The sequence below is a fragment of the Cyprinodon tularosa genome, unplaced genomic scaffold (assembly GCF_016077235.1).
Source record: "Cyprinodon tularosa strain WSP-4 unplaced genomic scaffold, ASM1607723v1 ctg409, whole genome shotgun sequence".
In the NCBI taxonomy this organism is placed as follows: Eukaryota; Metazoa; Chordata; class Actinopteri; order Cyprinodontiformes; family Cyprinodontidae; genus Cyprinodon; species Cyprinodon tularosa.
In genome coordinates, this window is record NW_024039129.1 from 256,898 (window position 1) to 273,620 (window position 16,723).

Sequence of the window (16,723 nt, forward strand, 5' to 3'; positions counted from 1 at the left end):
TTACCACAAAAGTCTTTGTGTGATCATGATCTTACACCAAGTATGGCTTTGAGATCTCCTCTGAACAATTAAAAGGTGAGAAACATTAACTGGGCACAACGGTCCGGGAAAGCCACGCGGTCGAGTTCTCCAGTTCATAACCTGCCGCTCCGCTCCGGATCAGCAGTTACTGAGCAATCATACTGAGAGGGAAGTTACAGTTCTGACATTGGGACGCAAACTATTTCATTTAAGGACAAGCAACGACTTAACATTGAGACAGCAACCTCCTTTGCATTACATTTAGCTCAACAGAGCACCATTTTTAAGTGCGAACCGCTAGTTAAATACTCATAGTCTGAGAAAACAAACCCGCTGGAAAAATACAATCTTCGTTCATTTCATTCACATGGACCTGAGTTCATTATTTTTACTTCAGAAGAGGATGGGAAGAAACACAATAGCATTTATTCTTTTGTAATTCCTGCCAAAACCATTTTGTAAAATCATAAAAATGAAGCCCCTCATGGGCTTTTGGTTTATCTAAAATACTGCTCTTATACTGCTGCCGTTTCAAATAAAAGGGCAGAAAAGCTACTTGAAACCTGACTTAAATCCATTTTCTCCTGTTCATTCTTATTTACTCTTAAATAGAAATTATGCAACTGTCAAAGACAGACAGCTAAAAGCTTAAAAAAAAGTAAACAAAACTTGTCAGATATATGCTTGACACACACACAACCCCTGACCTCCGATTTTAAAAACAAAAGGCAGTTTCTATATTAAGGTATGCACTGATACTTTTAACAGTTTTCCACATTGAACGTATATTTAATAGACAACCGGCTGCAGGCAGGAGCGCTTATTTAAGCTACCGTTCTACCTCCAGACCAGAACGCAGAGAAAAGTGATTCTCATTTCCACTATTCCAATAAGCAGAGTTAGTGGTGTGTAAGAACTGATCCTTATTTAAAAGCTATCAGTGCATCCCTTCAGTAAAGACAAGTGATTAAAAGAAATTGATGAAAAGTGAAAGCTGGTGTTATTGCTGGGATGAAGCTGCTGTACATGAACCAGCTGATCTAGTTTTAGGACCCCTTATTTCACCTCATCTTTGAACTGTTCAAGTCTTTGTTTGCTCTTCCTACATTCCTAGGCAGACAGAACTAAAAGCAATAAAAAAAAAAAAAAAAAGATGGAGGCTGAGGGGCGTCTCTTAAAGGGGGATGATCACAGTGAATCCAGAATATGTCCATAATCACAGTGCCAAATGAACATGAACAGGGGAGAGAGGCGAGAGCTCCTTTAAGTTTGGCTTCCTCCTGGAGTTCCTCGTTCCCTGACTTTCTCACAGACTGCTGATATGAGGGAACTAAGGGAAGGACCTTTTAAGAATACAGTATGTGTTTGATCTCAGGCAGCTCTTTATCCCTTTCTCCCCTCCATGGCTGGGTCGTCCCAGAGGCCCGCTTATCTGTGCTGTCGGAACCCCTGGGTGCCATCCGGGCCGGCGGGCTGCCGGACAGTGTGATTGTTAGATCTGGTGTCCTCTGAAGGCATTGTGGAGTTATTGCGCGCTGGCCTGGGAGCAAAAAGGAAAACAGCACTCAATTACAAATAATTATTTCCTCCCAGATATAACAGTATACTATTCTGTATGCTTCCAGATAAATGCAGAATCCCTTAAATCTTGCTTTAGATCTCACTCTGCAGGAGTGATAGCTACTCCAGACCTTCAACCTTCAAATGTATTTAATCAGTTATTCCTTAGCTCATTTGACTTTTTTGTCCAATGTGCAATTGATATATATATATATATATATATATATATATATATATATATATATATATATATATATATATGGTGTGTGTGAATTTTTAGGGCCCTTTTGCATTAATATGCACCATGGGATGCAGTGATACAAGTGTTTCAATCATCAGGCAGTTTCATGTAAAACACCACCACCAAACTTGTAAACGACTTATCCTAAAATGGTTAATCATTTATTGGATAGTAATGGTATGTTGTTAAATCATAGTGATTTCACTAACAAATTTGATCTGAACTGTTCTTGTAATGAATATTTAAAAGTATATAGAGCTATCCCTGTAGCTCTGATCCATCTCATCCAAAACACTTTACGATACTCAAATGTCACTTCATCTTTACCCAAATTAAAAATTGGAGAATATAGTGTGACCGATTCAAAGTGCAACAATGTTCTGCTTGTGACTGCCTTCAAATCTAAATTATTTAATGATTACAATAATAATATCTTGATAACAACCAATCTGTCTATAATTGAGAATGCGTTCTCCAAGTACGTAAAATGGCCAATTTCACCAAAGGTTAAAGAAACTCATTTCAAAATTTCTCACAATTTTTACCCAGTGGCTGAATTTTTGCACAAAAGATTTAAATTTGATTCAGCATGTTGTGCCTTTTTTGATGGTCCAGAAGAATCCCTTAATCATCTTTTTTTTTCCTGTCCCTTTTCTTTTAAACTATGGAGCGACGTTAAAAATTGGTTATCCCTTAAAATTGATGACATTCCTGAGATAACCATCACCCACATTTTATATTATATTGATGGCCTTGATTGTAAAATATCTGACATGATTAATATTATCTTTTTACTTGTGAAATATCACATACACTGCTGTAAATGGAGAGGTTCTACTCCTTGTTTTGATTTTTTTCTTAACGAATTTAAACTTTATTTCACCTCACTGAAACTTTTGAAATCTGTTTCTGCAAGAAAAGTAACTGCCAGTATCTCAAGTTTTCTTTTGTTTTAAATCCCTGCTCTATTATTATTCAATTGCCTTACTGTTTTATGTGCTTGTTTTCAGTCTTAGCCCCTTGTTTTTTTGTTTTACTTTTTCTACCTATGTTGTATTGTTCTTGTACCTCATCGAGATTTTGTATACATTTTGTTCAAAAAAAAAAAATGTTAATCATCTGAAAATCCTCTGCCTTCCACTAGAGGGCGCGCACGCACACACACACACACACACGCTGGCTGTACACAAACATAATGCCTCTAACGAAACCAAAACTAAAGAAAATAAATCTATACACCTGCAGGATGATTATATATGATTATACTTCTTGAACTTTTTTTTAAACTTTCTTTCTACTAATGAATGGTTTGATATTAATGCACTCTATGTTTTGCATTCTAGGTTTTTTTTTTATCAGCGCAAATGATTGAAGGTTATTAAAAGTAAAAGCTGTGTCAATGCTAGAGGAATGAAATGTTAGGTGTGAAACTAAATATCACAGGAAGTTTTTCTGAAAATTGCTGGTAAAATAAAAAAATCATCATGAGAGTTTAAGAAATATCCTAGGACTATCCATCTTCCCTGGATGCAGCACAAAAAAGCTTTTCGGTGCTCTGAAGTAGGGGGTCTTCAATTCCAGGATCTCCTGGAGTTCAGATGATCTGCACCTTCTAGATGCGCCTCTGTTTCCACCAGACAAAAATCTAAAGCCTCAGTGTTTGTCATTGTTACCTGTCAGTGTTGGGCTTTTCCTGAGGAGTCTCCTCTGGGCAGGCGCTACCCAGAATTCGTTTCCTGGCCTCTGCGTACTCTGCTTCCCGCTGGGCCAGGGACTTGACTTGAGGAGTAGGCCTGTTTGGATTCATGGAGGAGGCCAATGACCCGTTACTTGCTGGTCGCTTCAAGATTCGGATCTGAGGCGAGGGTGCTGTTGGTAAAGAGCTGTCCTGAATCACCATGGTTGTCTTTAATGGAGATCTGGAAGAATTAGTAGAATCCCTGAAGAAAGAAAAAGGAAATGCCCAAATTAAGATCATTTTAGCTCCAAAGCAACAACCATATTTGACTTAATTACTTATTAGCCTCCTGTGACATGTTAAGCCAGTTTTTGTTAGAGTGAAAACTAACAAGATCCAATTAAGACATTGATCACTTTCATAATGTTTCAGAGCAAATTTATTTTTAAACAGTTGTTTTGCTCCAGATGAGTAGATGACAAAAACAGATATGATTAAAACCCCTTTTTTTCCAAACATTAAGTAGACAATTAGGCCATAATCAAAAGGAACCTTGTCTGAGTTTTAAATATTCCAACACCTGCAATGTTTCTGTTTTCAAACTGGTCTAGATTTCACACGTATCAGGGTTTATACAGGAATGAGGAACTCTAATTTAATGCTTTTTAATGCTCTTAGAAATAACTGTGATGCCAATAAAAAGAACACATGACTCTCATTATATATATATACACTCACCGGCCACTTTATTAGGTACCCCATGCTAGTAACGGGTTGGACCCCCTTTTGCCTTCAGAACTGCCTCAATTCTTGGTGGCATAGATTCAACAAGGTGCTGGAAGCATTCCTCAGGGAGTTTGGTCCATATTGACATGATGGCATCACACAGTTGCCGCAGATTTGTCGGCTGCACATCCATGATGCGAATCTCCCGTTCCACCACATCCCAAAGATGCTCTATTGGATTGAGATCTGGTGACTGTGGAGGCCATTTGAGTACAGTGAACTCATTGTCATGTTCAAGAAACCAGTCTGGGATGATTCCAGCTTTATGACATGGCGCATTATCCTGCTGAAAGTAGCCATCAGAAGTTGGGTACATTGTGGTCATAAAGGGATGGACATGGTCAGCAACAATACTCAGGTAGGCTGTGGCGTTGCAACGATGCTCAATTGGTACCAAGGGGCCCAAAGAGTGCCAAGAAAATATTCCCCACACCATGACACCACCACCAGCCTGAACCGTTGATACAAGGGAGGATGGATCCATGCTTTCATGTTGTAGACGTCAAATTCTGACCCTACCATCCGAATGTTGCAGCAGAAATCGAGACTCATCAGACCAGGCAACGTTTTTCCAATCTTCTATTGTCCAATTTCGATGAGCTTGTGCAAATTGTAGCCTCAGTTTCCTGTTCTTAGCTGAAAGGAGTGGCACCCGGTGTGGTCTTCTGCTGCTGTAGCCCATCTGCCTCAAAGTTCGACGTACTGTGCGTTCAGAGATGCTCTTCTGCCCACCTTGGTTGTAACGGGTGGTTATTTGAGTCACTGTTGCCCTTCTATCAGCTCCAACCAGTCTGGCCATTCTCCTCTGACCTCTGGCATCAACCAGGCATTTCCGCCCACAGAACTGCCGCTCACTGGATGTTTTTTCTTTTTCGGACCATTCTCTGTAAACCCTAGAGATGGTTGTGCGTGAAAATCCCAGTAGATCAGCAGTTTCTGAAATACTCAGACCAGCCCTTCTGGCACCAACAATCATGCCACGTTCAAAGTCACTCAAATCACCTTTCTTCACCATACTGATGCTTGGTTTGAACTGCAGGAGATTGTCTTGACCATGTCTACATGCCTAAATGCACTGAGTTGCAGCCATGTGATTGGCTGCTTAGAAATTAAGTGTTAACGAGCAGTTGGACAGGTGTACCTAATAAAGTGGCCGGTGAGTGTATATATATATCACAGCAAAATCCTCCGTCATCTTTACCATCGACAGGCTGCATCCAGGTCCCAAATTCCTCGTTTTCCAGCCTCTGCTGTTGAAATTTGCCCCTTTCCCATTCTCTAGCTTTTTTCCGCCTTGAGCTTCTTTTCGGAACATACGGCTTTACGATCAACCGGAAGCACTTTTGCGCAAACACGCAGAACCAATTATATCTGATTAAACTGTTCTTATAAATGTATTTGTTTTTTCAAATAAAGCATTTTAAATACCATGATAATTAACATTTTTTTTTTTTATATTGAAATTTTTATTTGGAAAGGCAGGTTACAATTACTTTGTACATTCAACCTTCCACCACGGTGGAAATATGGAAAAGAACAACATAAGCCGATCCAGAGTTTTTGTATGATAACCAAACATCTATAACTTAAAAAAAGCGAGCGGGTGGGAACATGAGGTCCGATTCAGATTTTCCTTATTTTTGAGGAAAAGCACAATTCAGGACATAAGCCTGCCAAAAGGGAACAATACACAGCACAACAGTATTTGCATGTGGTAAGACAAGTTTAGATCACAGGGATTACTGGTTTTACATAGTTTGTCCACTTAGACCAAATCCTGAAAAAAGAATCTCTACGTCCTTGGACAGAGAAAGTTAGCTTCTCCAGCATGTAAATGTCCTGCACTATGCCAAACCAGTCCTCAACTGTAGGTGCTTGAGGTTTTAACCATTTTCTGGTGATTGTCTTTTTACTTGCAGCCAGCAGCATTAACAGCAGTTTTTTATCTTCCAGAGTCCAGTTGTCAGATGGAATGTTTCCTAAGTACAGAATTTCACATTTACACGGGAGATTTTTAGTGAAGATGTTGTTTATGTGGGTACACGTTTGCTCCCAAAAATCTTTAATCACCGGACATCCCCAGAAGATGTGGTGGTGATTTGCTCCGTTTTTTCCACAGAGTCTCCAACAGGCATCTCCGCTGCCATGATGTTTTTTTCTGAGCTGGAGTTACAAAATATCGAACAGAGTTTTTCCAACAGAACAGTCTCCATGTGTTGGAGCTTGAAGTCATCCAGTGTAATTTATTAATCTGTTCCCAGACTTCGGTTGAGATAGATATGTTTCCTTCTTTTTCCCATCTGTTCCTTATATAATTCGTATCGCCTTGTTTAGAAGATAGAATAGCATTGTAAAGTATGGAAACAAGTTTCTTGCATGAACCTGACTTCAACAAAGACAAAAACACATCAACCAATTTTGATTTGGCTGTTTCCCAATCATTACGTATGTTTTGATTGAAATAGGCCCTCACTTGTAAATATCTGAAGAAGTCGCCCCTCTCTAACCCATTAGATCTCTGAAGCTCCTCAAAACTCTGAAATACCCCCTTTTTGGTAAATGTATAGTAGGTGGTTATTCCTTTTTGGATCCATCCTCTAAATCTCCCATCCATCTTATTCGGTTTAAAAGCAGAGTCAAAGGCACACCATCTGAGTATTTTTATCTGGTTGCTCAATTTACAGATTTTAATCACCTTTCTCCAGGAATCCAGCATTGTGTGTAGCATTCAACCATGTGGTATATTCAGCCCATCTTGTAATTCCGTATCCATTAATACTGATATTAGGGGTATTCCCTCCACTGTTCTACCTTCCATATCTTTCCACCTTGCATCGTATGATGGAGAGCATAGACAGAACAATGGTCTTAACTGAGCTGCAAGGTAATAAACTTGCAAATTGGGAAGACCCAGTCCACCTTTCTCTTTCTTTAATTGCAGCGTCCTATACCTCACTCTTGCCTTTTTCCCCTGCCAAATATACTGAGATATCATTCTTTCCCATTCTATAAAACGTCTTTCTGATATCTGGATAGGTAAACATTGAAATAGATAAAGGAAGCGTGGGAGAATGTTCATTCTGACCAATTCCACTCTGGAGTATAAATTTGAAAAAGGGGTCAGGTTCCATCTCTGTATGTCTGACTTCAGGTTTGAGATTAGGGGCCCATAGTTGGCATCAAAATCTTAGAAAAGTCCTTGGGCAATGTGACCCCTAAATATTTTATGGAATCTGCCTCCCAGTTCCAATTGTACAGTTTTCTAATATTGTTCTGTGGGTTATAATTTATTGTTAGAGCCTGAGTCTTGGTAACATTTATCTTGTAACCCGAGAGCGAGCCATATTCCTCCACTGCTCCCATAAGTACAGGTAGAGTTTGAGATGGATTTGTTATGGTTAGCAACAAATCATCTGCAAACAATGAAAGCTTCTGTTCTCCAGATGCCATGCGAACTCCAGCTATGTCTGTTCTCTGTCTTATCCATTGACTTAACGGCTCTATAAAGAGGGCGAAGAGAAGCGGCGAAACACAGCATCCCTGCCTCGTACCCCTTTCCAAAACAAAGGGGTCAGATAGGTCTCCATTCATTTTTATCCTAGCCGATGGTTTATTGTATAGGGCTGAAATGACATCAATTATGTTCTGGTGAAACCCAAATCTGGACATAACTTTGTAGAGAAAGGACCATCTTACCGAGTCAAAAGCCTTCTCTGCGTCCAGACTCAGTACAAGGGTCTCTATTTTTTGTTGAATTACATGGTTTAAGATGTGCAAAGTTTTTCTGATGTTGTCCTGTGTCTGTCTCTGCTTGATAAAGCCTATTAGGTCCTTATGAATTATCACTGGTAAGATGTTTTCTAATCTCTGTGCAATTATGGTAGTAAATAATTTATAATCAATATTAAGCAGGCTTATCGGGCGGTAGTTTCTGCAGTCCAACTTATCCTTTCCCTCCTTGGGGATTAATGAAATAATTGCATCTCTCCATGAAGGAGGAATTATTTTCTTTTCCAGAACATTGTTGAAAACTCTTAATAAAACAGGGACTAATAGATCTTGCATTTCTCTGTACCGCTCGGAGGTAAACCCATCCGTTCCTGGAGATTTCCCTCCTTTTAACTTTTTAATCACCGATCTTAGTTCTGCCTCAGTTATCTCTGATATTAAGATAATTAACATTTAATGAATTTTAATGCCAATTAAGGCCTTAATTTAAAAAATAAAAATGATTTTTAATGACCAGGGAAAACCTGAATATAGAGGGTATTTGTTCCACTATTATTAATAGCAAAGAGCATATTTTGTAAATGGAAATTGGGAAAACAAAACAAAAACAAACAAACAAAAAAATACAACAACGCACGTTTTGTAATCAGAAACCTGGAAAAAATACCTCTTTTTAAAATGGAAATGAAAATATTAATATTTTCTCATTTAATTTTTTTTCAAACTGCTCTTTTTCATTTAATAGCAGTTTTAAAAGTATGCGATTTCTAAAACTCAATCTGAAAATAATACATTTGAAGAAAAATCTAATTTGAAAATATGAAATCAAAAATATATCCTTTTTTGAAAAGGATAACATAAAAAAACATTTTGAAAAAGTTAAACAGCAAAGCTACTCTTTTTTAGTTTTTCAAAGTTTAATTTCAGAAGTGAATATTTTTCAAATTCCCATTTACAAAACGGATTCTTTGCACAAACAATGAAACAGAATTCACATCATAAACATAATGCTAAAAAATGACCCTTTAAAGGAATACTACACCCAAAACATGATTAGCCTTCATTTTCTACTCACCCCCATGCTGAACAACACTCTGGAGTACTTTTTTGATATCTCAAATGCATCTGGAGATCTGGGAGGCTTCTTGCTGTCTGCTGACATTCAAATAATGGAGGTCTATGGTGACCGAGAAAGAAAGGTCCATAAAAGTCCACAAAAAACGTGTCAATATTCCTCCATACTGCTCTTCCAATGTATTCCAAGTGTCCTGAGTGGGTAGCATCCAGAATTTACTCGAAACGAAGTCATTTAGAATGTTTTTAGAGCATAAACAGTAGTGTATAGGATTTCCTGAAAGCGCGCACATGCCCGCTCACGACGCTACGGAAGCCGGCAGACCAAACCAGCGCATTCAGCTCGGCAAAGAACTCATGCTCTTCCTCAACACTGAAGTCCTCAGACATTTTTCTTTCGTTGTTTCTTTCTTGTCACAGGTAAACAGCACATTTCTTCTTCTACGCTTGCATTATTGGCAGAGCAGACGCTGAATGCGCACTTTCATCTGGCTTGGTCTGCCGGCTTCCGTAGCGTCGTGAACGCGCATGTGCGCGCTTTCAGGAAATCCTATACACTACTGTTTATGCTCTAAAAACATTCTAAATGACTTCGTTTCGAGTAAATTCTGGATGCTACCCACTCAGGACACTTGGAATACATTGGACGAGCAGTATGGAGGAATATTGACACGTTTTTTGTGGACTTTTATGGACCTTTCTGTCTCGGTCACCATAGACCTCCATTATTTGAATGTCAGCAGAAAGCAAGAAGCCTCCCAGATCTCCAGATGCATTTGAGATATCAAAAAAGGGTTCAGCATGGGGGTGAGTAGAAAATGAAGGCTAATCATGTTTTGGGTGTACTATTCCTTTAATCTGTATAAACGCTCAACTGTTGTTCAGGTAGATATATATGGATAAACCAACACAACTGCCTCTTTTAGGCCATTAACTTCAGCACCAAATGTTCTTACTTTTCTCTCGGGCTGATCCGAAGCTTTTCTTCTAACCGTTTTTCCATTTCCTGAGGGGAAAGTAGGACAAACAGGGATTCATGTGAATAAACATTGATTTTTGACATGATTTGAGAAAGGAAAAACTGAAGAGGGCATTAAGCTGTGGAGTGGATTGAAAGCAAGATTCTGTTACAAGCTATTTATACACAAAGGGACAGCTGCCAAGTCATAAACTCTGTTCAGTAAGCTAACAAAGTGCTGCTAAAAGTTTAATGTAATTAAATTATAAATAAGATAGAAAAAAAGAATTAATGTTGGGCAATTACACATGTGCAAAATGAATACAAACACAGTATCAAAGACATTTGACATTATAACCTTTATTTGTTAACGGAGTGGAAACTCTTTGAGCAAACAGCATTTGCTCTAGCAGTGTTCACAAATAATCACTTCGGATTTGGTGACACACACCAAAAAAGCTAAATGTATCACATTAATCTGGCTTTTCTTAAATCATTTAAACAGTGAACCTAGAACCAAATATAGTTTTTAAAAGGTTATTTATTTATTTACTTTTACCAAACTGCTGGCAGAGACAAAGTCCAAAACTACACTTTTATTAAAGATGTTAAAACTAGAGTTAAACTAACACACCAGCTGCTAATATTAGCGTTTTTCCCATGAAAATTCATTAGTGTACTCAGCAGCCCATGCATGACCCACCCAGAAAAAGAACATTCTCCACTATACCTTTAAGGGTTCTTTTTATTTATTTATTAAAGGAATAGTACACCCAAAACATGATTAGCCTTCATTTTCTACTCACCTCCATGCTGAACAACACTCTGGAGTACTTTTTTGATATCTCAAATGCATCTGGAGATCTGGGAGGCTTCTTGCTGTCTGCTGACATTCAAATAATGGAGGTCTATGGTGCCCGAGACAGAAATGTCCATAAAAGTCCACAAAAACGTGTCAATATTCCTCCATACTGCTCGTCCAATGTATTCCAAGTGTCCTGAGTGGGTAGCATCCAGAATTTACTCGAAACGAAGTAATTTAGAATGTTTTTAGAGCATAAACAGTAGTGTATAGGATTTCCTGAAAGCGCGCACATGCGCGATCACGAGCCTACGGAAGCCGGCAGACCAAACCAGCGCATTCAGCTCGGCAAAGAACTCATGCTCTTCCTCAACACTGAAGTCCTCAGACATTTTTCTTTCGTTGTTTCTTTCTTTGCACAGGTAAACAGCACATTTCTTCTTCTACGCTTGCATTATCGGCAGAGCAGACGCTGAATGCGCACTTTCATCTGGTTTGGTCTGCCGGCTTCCGTAGCGTCATGAACGCGCTTTCAGGAAATCCTATACACTACTGTTTATGCTCTAAAAACATTCTAAATGACTTCGTTTCGAGTAAATTCTGGATGCTACCCACTCAGGACACTTGGAATACATTGGACGAGCAGTATGGAGGAATATTGACACGTTTATGTGGACTTTTATGGACCTTTCTGTCTCGGGCACCGTATACCTCCATTATTTGAATGTCAGCAGACAGCAAGAAGCCTCCCAGATCTCCAGATGCATTTGAGATATCAAAAAAGTACTCCAGAGTGTTGTTCAGCATGGGGGTGAGTAGAAAATGAAGGCTAATCATGTTTTGGGTGTACTATTGCTTTAAAGTTTTTGTTTGAGTTGATAATTGTGTAACATTTGTTGTTGTGTCATTTGTATCAAATAAATGGAGAAAAATCAGCCCAAAACATTTGCAGTAAATACCAGGATTTTAGGCTAATCAGTTTTGTTGTTTTTTTATCCTTTGTGGTTTGATCTTTAGTTCAGACTTAAAAGAAAATTAATTTATGTATTGTATGCATGTGCAAATATATTGTATAATATTAACATGTCATTTATATTTAGCACCAAAGAATTTGTGTATAGAGGTTATTATTTCGGTCACTCTTTGTTGGACAAAATAAAATGACTGATTGAATAAACCCACAAATCTTTTTAACAAATAAAACCATAGTTACCTTTTTTTTTTTTTTGCTTGTTTTTCTTCTTTAAAGTTTTTTTATAGCAGCCACCCTTCCCTAAGGACCATTTTGATTAACCTTTGGCAAACAGTAAATGGCTCCGATGATGGGCCAGCGAACATCATTCAGGTCTGGAGTCGTCGGTTTTGGTTGGATGTTGTCCTAATTCTAAAAGACAAAGGAATGAATTTTTCTGTTTAAACATAAATGTAACTGATTGATGTTTCAGTTCACAAAGTCATTAGTTCTGCAAAAAAACATAACAAAAAAGGTTATCTGAAAATGAAGACTTATCCACAATAGCTATCAAATTAAGAATGACCAAACACAAACAAAAAAAACAAAAACAATCTGCAAGTCTGAGGAGTATGTGCCTTTAAGAAAATCCTTCTCTGCTGGAGCGAAATACTAAATTAAAAGCTGTTGTTTAAGGAATACAGTAAAATCCTGCTCTAATGCTCAGATCTCTATTGAAAAGAGATTTTAGTCTTAACTTGTGATAATATTGAACATCACATTGTTTTCCTGCTTTGAGCCTAAATCCAAAGCCCAGCTTGGTTTTGAAAAACATTTCTGCCGACATATTTTTCCAGTAACATGATTATCAATCATTCAAACAAGCATCACCAAACCAATACCGTATTTTCACGACCATAAGGCGCACCGTACTAAAAGGCGCAGTCTCAGTTATGTGTGCCATTTCTGTATTTAACACACACATAAGGCGCACCGGACTATAGGGCGCATTTTTTATATACAGGTACATGTCCTCTACTACCTTTAAATACCTCTACTGCGTATTTTAAAAATACAGCGGGCCCAAAACTGAGTATGACTGTGCTTTATTCATGTATTTATTACAAAGTATTAATCAAACCTGCGAGCTGGCCGTGAGACAGACACATCGCAGATGACAGAGCTGTGATGACTCCTAAATTAACTTAAAATCCTGAAACCTGCTGACGGAATATGTTCGCTTTTATTGCCGGTATCCTGGTGCCTGCAGTTTAAATTATTTAGATGAAAAACACCTGCCAGCCGCCGCGGTGAAGAGGAGGAGACCCGCCCAGAGGCTGCTGTTGAATTAAGTTTTCAGGTAGAAAAATAGAGCGGGAGCAAAACTGAGTATGTTTGTGCTTTATTCATGTATTTATTACAAAGTATTAATCAAACCCATCAAAGTCATCATCCTCTGTTTCTGAATTAAACAGCTGCGCTAAATCAGACATGCCAATTTCCCATTCTTCGCTGTCAGAGTCACTTTCCGTGCAGCGCAGCTCCTCAGAAATAATGCCGGCTTTTGCAAAAGCTTGAACAACAGAGCCAGCAGACACGTTAGTCCAAGCATCTACAATCCATCCGCAAACGGTGGCGTAACTTGCCCGGCGCTGCCTTCCACTTATCCTGAAACTGTGGTCTCCGTCTGTCATACATCGCTCCCACGCCGCTCGCAGCCTTACTTTGAACGGCCGCTTCACACTGAGTGTCGAGCGGTTGAAGTTCCTTTGTCAGACCCCCCGGGATAACGGCGAGCACAGCATCCATTTGATTCACCTTTTTTTTTAAAATCGGCTGTGAGATGGGCACGCAGCGATGGTGATGCGTGGAAAAAACCACCTGGTCTCCTCACATACACCTGCCTTTCATCATCTCCAGCCTTTTTCATTTGCGTTAATGTCATCAGAGCGCTGTGTCTGTCTCGCTGTCAGCTCCCAGATCAGCTTCTCTGATTGGTTGATGCGGCGCGTCCAGCAGCAAAACTTCAATTTTTCCATCTCGAGCAGCAGCAGCGCGTTGGCGGTGCGTCAGATACTTAAACGCTCCCGAGGCGCTGCGGCTGATGCTCAAAACGCGCTTTTTGCTGCACCTATACGCGCGTCAACCATTGACTTTGCATGTAAACTCGCTGCTTCTGCTGCACCTGCTGGGTCCGGATCACACCGATGTCGAGCGGTTGAACAGCGAGCACAGCGTTAATTTGTTTCCCCATGTTTTTCACATCAGCTGTGAGATGGGCACGCATGGAGTCACATATTAACAGCGATGGTGATGAGTGGAAAAAAAACACCTGGTCTCCTTACATTCAGCCACTCTTTCATCATCTCCTCAATGAGGTGGTCTCAAAAGTCGCAGTTACAACACACATAAGGCGCACCGCACCAAAGGGCGCACCGCACATTTTGAGGGAAAAAAAAGACGTTTAAGTGCGCCTTATAGTCGTGAAAATACGGTAATTGAAATAGAGCATAAACAGCCATCGCTTGCAGAATATATTTAACCAACATGGTGTCAGTGCAGTTTTTTTCTGAGAAGGTGGACTCTATTTAGAAAAATGTATAATATGATTACCTTACAGATAACCTTACTGACAAAGCTCATACATTGTAAACCCATTTAGTTATGGGAATAAGGTTAGCAGCAGTTGCTTAATATATTTCTGAAGATGGAAAAACATTTAATAAAAAGAAAAAACATTTTAAGTGATTTAGTCAAATTCTTAAGTCAACCTTTTTTTAACAAGATAAAATGTGTGCTAATTCTAGCGATTATCAAATGTTTAAAAACTACTATCTTTTCCGTTTCAAAGTTAATTCAATGTAAATTTAATCAGCCCAATAAACCTGATTTTAAAATTTTTAAGAGTTAAACCATTAATGATCATGACTTTTAAATGTGTCATCATTGTTTTAAATGTGTTGTAAAATGGTTTATTCTTTGATGGTTCAACTCTTTTATAACCATAGTTTACCAGTTTAATCTCATCATGTTAGGCCTTTATAGGGCAAATTAACATTTTTGATCTTTTTCCTTCCAAACGGAGTCCCCCACTGTCCCTCGGTGAGATCTAGAAGCACAAGATCTATATCCAACCATTCAGCAAAGATGCTGCTTCATGGCTGCACATCTTATTTTGGCATTTGACCAATTAGATGAGCCCTTCAATGACATACTACCTACTGTAAATTAAGTGAAGTAAATAAGGTAAAAAGCTAATTAAACAGTTAAAAAGTAAAGTTAAAAAGTTAATAAGCCTAGTTAACAATTATATTTAGGTTTATAAACTAAAAAATGTAAGTGCCAGTATCAGCATAATGCTTCTAAGGTTATGTTGTACCAAAAAAAAAAATGTTTCTTTCACTCTCAAGAGTGTTTTTCCTGAATTTCTTATAGAAGCACTTATTTTTCTTAATATATTCGACATGTTGGCGTATCTTGTTATTAGATTGACATTCATTTTTGCCATAAATATATCCATATGTTTTTAATTGTTCCAAAAGGTAATAATGTCTTGATTCCAATAACAGTATTGGGATGAAATTTTGATTTTCAAAGTATTTCACTGAGTTCCCTGTAAAGGATTAAAGGTAGTGGTTGCAATCATTTTTTTTATACTTTGACACAGAGCGAATAAATTTGTGCAGTAAAAAAAGGTGAAGGAGCAGTTTGGTAACGCTGGGAGCTTCTAGTCTGGGCTCAAGTTGACAACATGGCCCGGAAGATTGCTCAACACCCTTTCCATGTCCAAATTCTACCTTTTAATTTCGCCAACTCCATAAAACATTAACGAATAGTTTTGTGGAAACTTTTACTTATATGAAGACACTTTATAACTAAATTAGAAAACAAAAAAAGAAAAGTTTTATTCTTGAGAGATCAAAAGTATTCGTTTATTGCCGTCTGAGGTCTAAATAAAGTTATTAAATGACAGATACACATGTTTACTTGGAGAGACTAGATGAGATGTTAAATTGTAGATTTCAACTTGGCTTCAGCCAATATACGTTACGTTAGTTAGCATTAGCCTTAGCATTCGCTCTATGCGATAGCTGCTCGGTCACAATTAAAACCTATATCTTCCCAATTTTAAACACAGAGCTAAACACGTTAGCGCGGTAAATATTATGAAGTCTAATATAGAGCTAACCAAGTTAATGGCGATTCTTCTCGACTAGCTAAGTTTCTTTGAGCTAGCATTAGCTGTAGCCACATTGTTGGCCCGTGGGAGCCGCTGACACGGAGTAGAGCTCTGACTACTTCTACGAGGAAGTCCGTCCGAGGTACGGAGCTCCTAAAAGCATAGCGGTCTGTAACCGAAGGCACGCCGCTGTTTGGATTATTTACCCTACAATGGGCAGCTTCCTCACAACTTTCGTGGACCTCCTCATCCATGTTTCATTTTTGCTCAAACACGCTGTGGAGTTGGCTGAGCGGGGCTCCTCTACCGCCTCCTCCTCCTCCTCCTCAGTTCTGGGAGTCCGACGTCTGAGAAGTGTGACGTCACCATGGCGGATTTCCCCACAGATCTGTGAAATGAGAGGAGCTGGGGTTCCCTTCACTAACGTCAAAAACATGATAAAGATCAATAATTGGCCTTAAATATGTCATCCTGACGCGATTCTCTCATGTTTTATCACACTTAAGTCAAATACAACCTCACTATTCACTAATTTTCTGAATTCAATGCCTAGACCTTGTAAATATATGTGTATATTTGCTAATTAATTTACCTATATGTCTGGTATAAAAAAATAAACATTAAAACAAACGCTCCCTAAAGTTAGAGTTCAAAGATGGAATGATTAAGATTTTTTATCATCAACCCCAACCTCAAAATAGAATATGGCTGCCAATATGGGCATCTTTGTTGTTGTTGTTTT

General features: G+C 38.7%; 1 protein-coding gene across 1 annotated transcript; it reads right to left on the bottom strand.

Moving 5' to 3' along the window:
- Positions 1-505: 505 nt before the first annotated feature.
- On the bottom strand, positions 506-16,345 carry LOC119792049 (SUZ domain-containing protein 1-like). The gene is made up of 5 exons (XM_038298497.1): positions 16,188-16,345; positions 12,068-12,233; positions 10,046-10,097; positions 3,496-3,762; positions 506-1,561 (listed from the first exon to the last, which is right to left on the bottom strand). Exons 3-5 carry the CDS (start codon positions 10,090-10,092, stop codon positions 1,450-1,452), a joined length of 426 nt encoding a protein of 141 aa, XP_038154425.1. The 5' UTR covers positions 10,093-10,097; positions 12,068-12,233; positions 16,188-16,345; the 3' UTR covers positions 506-1,449.
- Between the last annotated feature and the right edge of the window lie 378 nt (positions 16,346-16,723).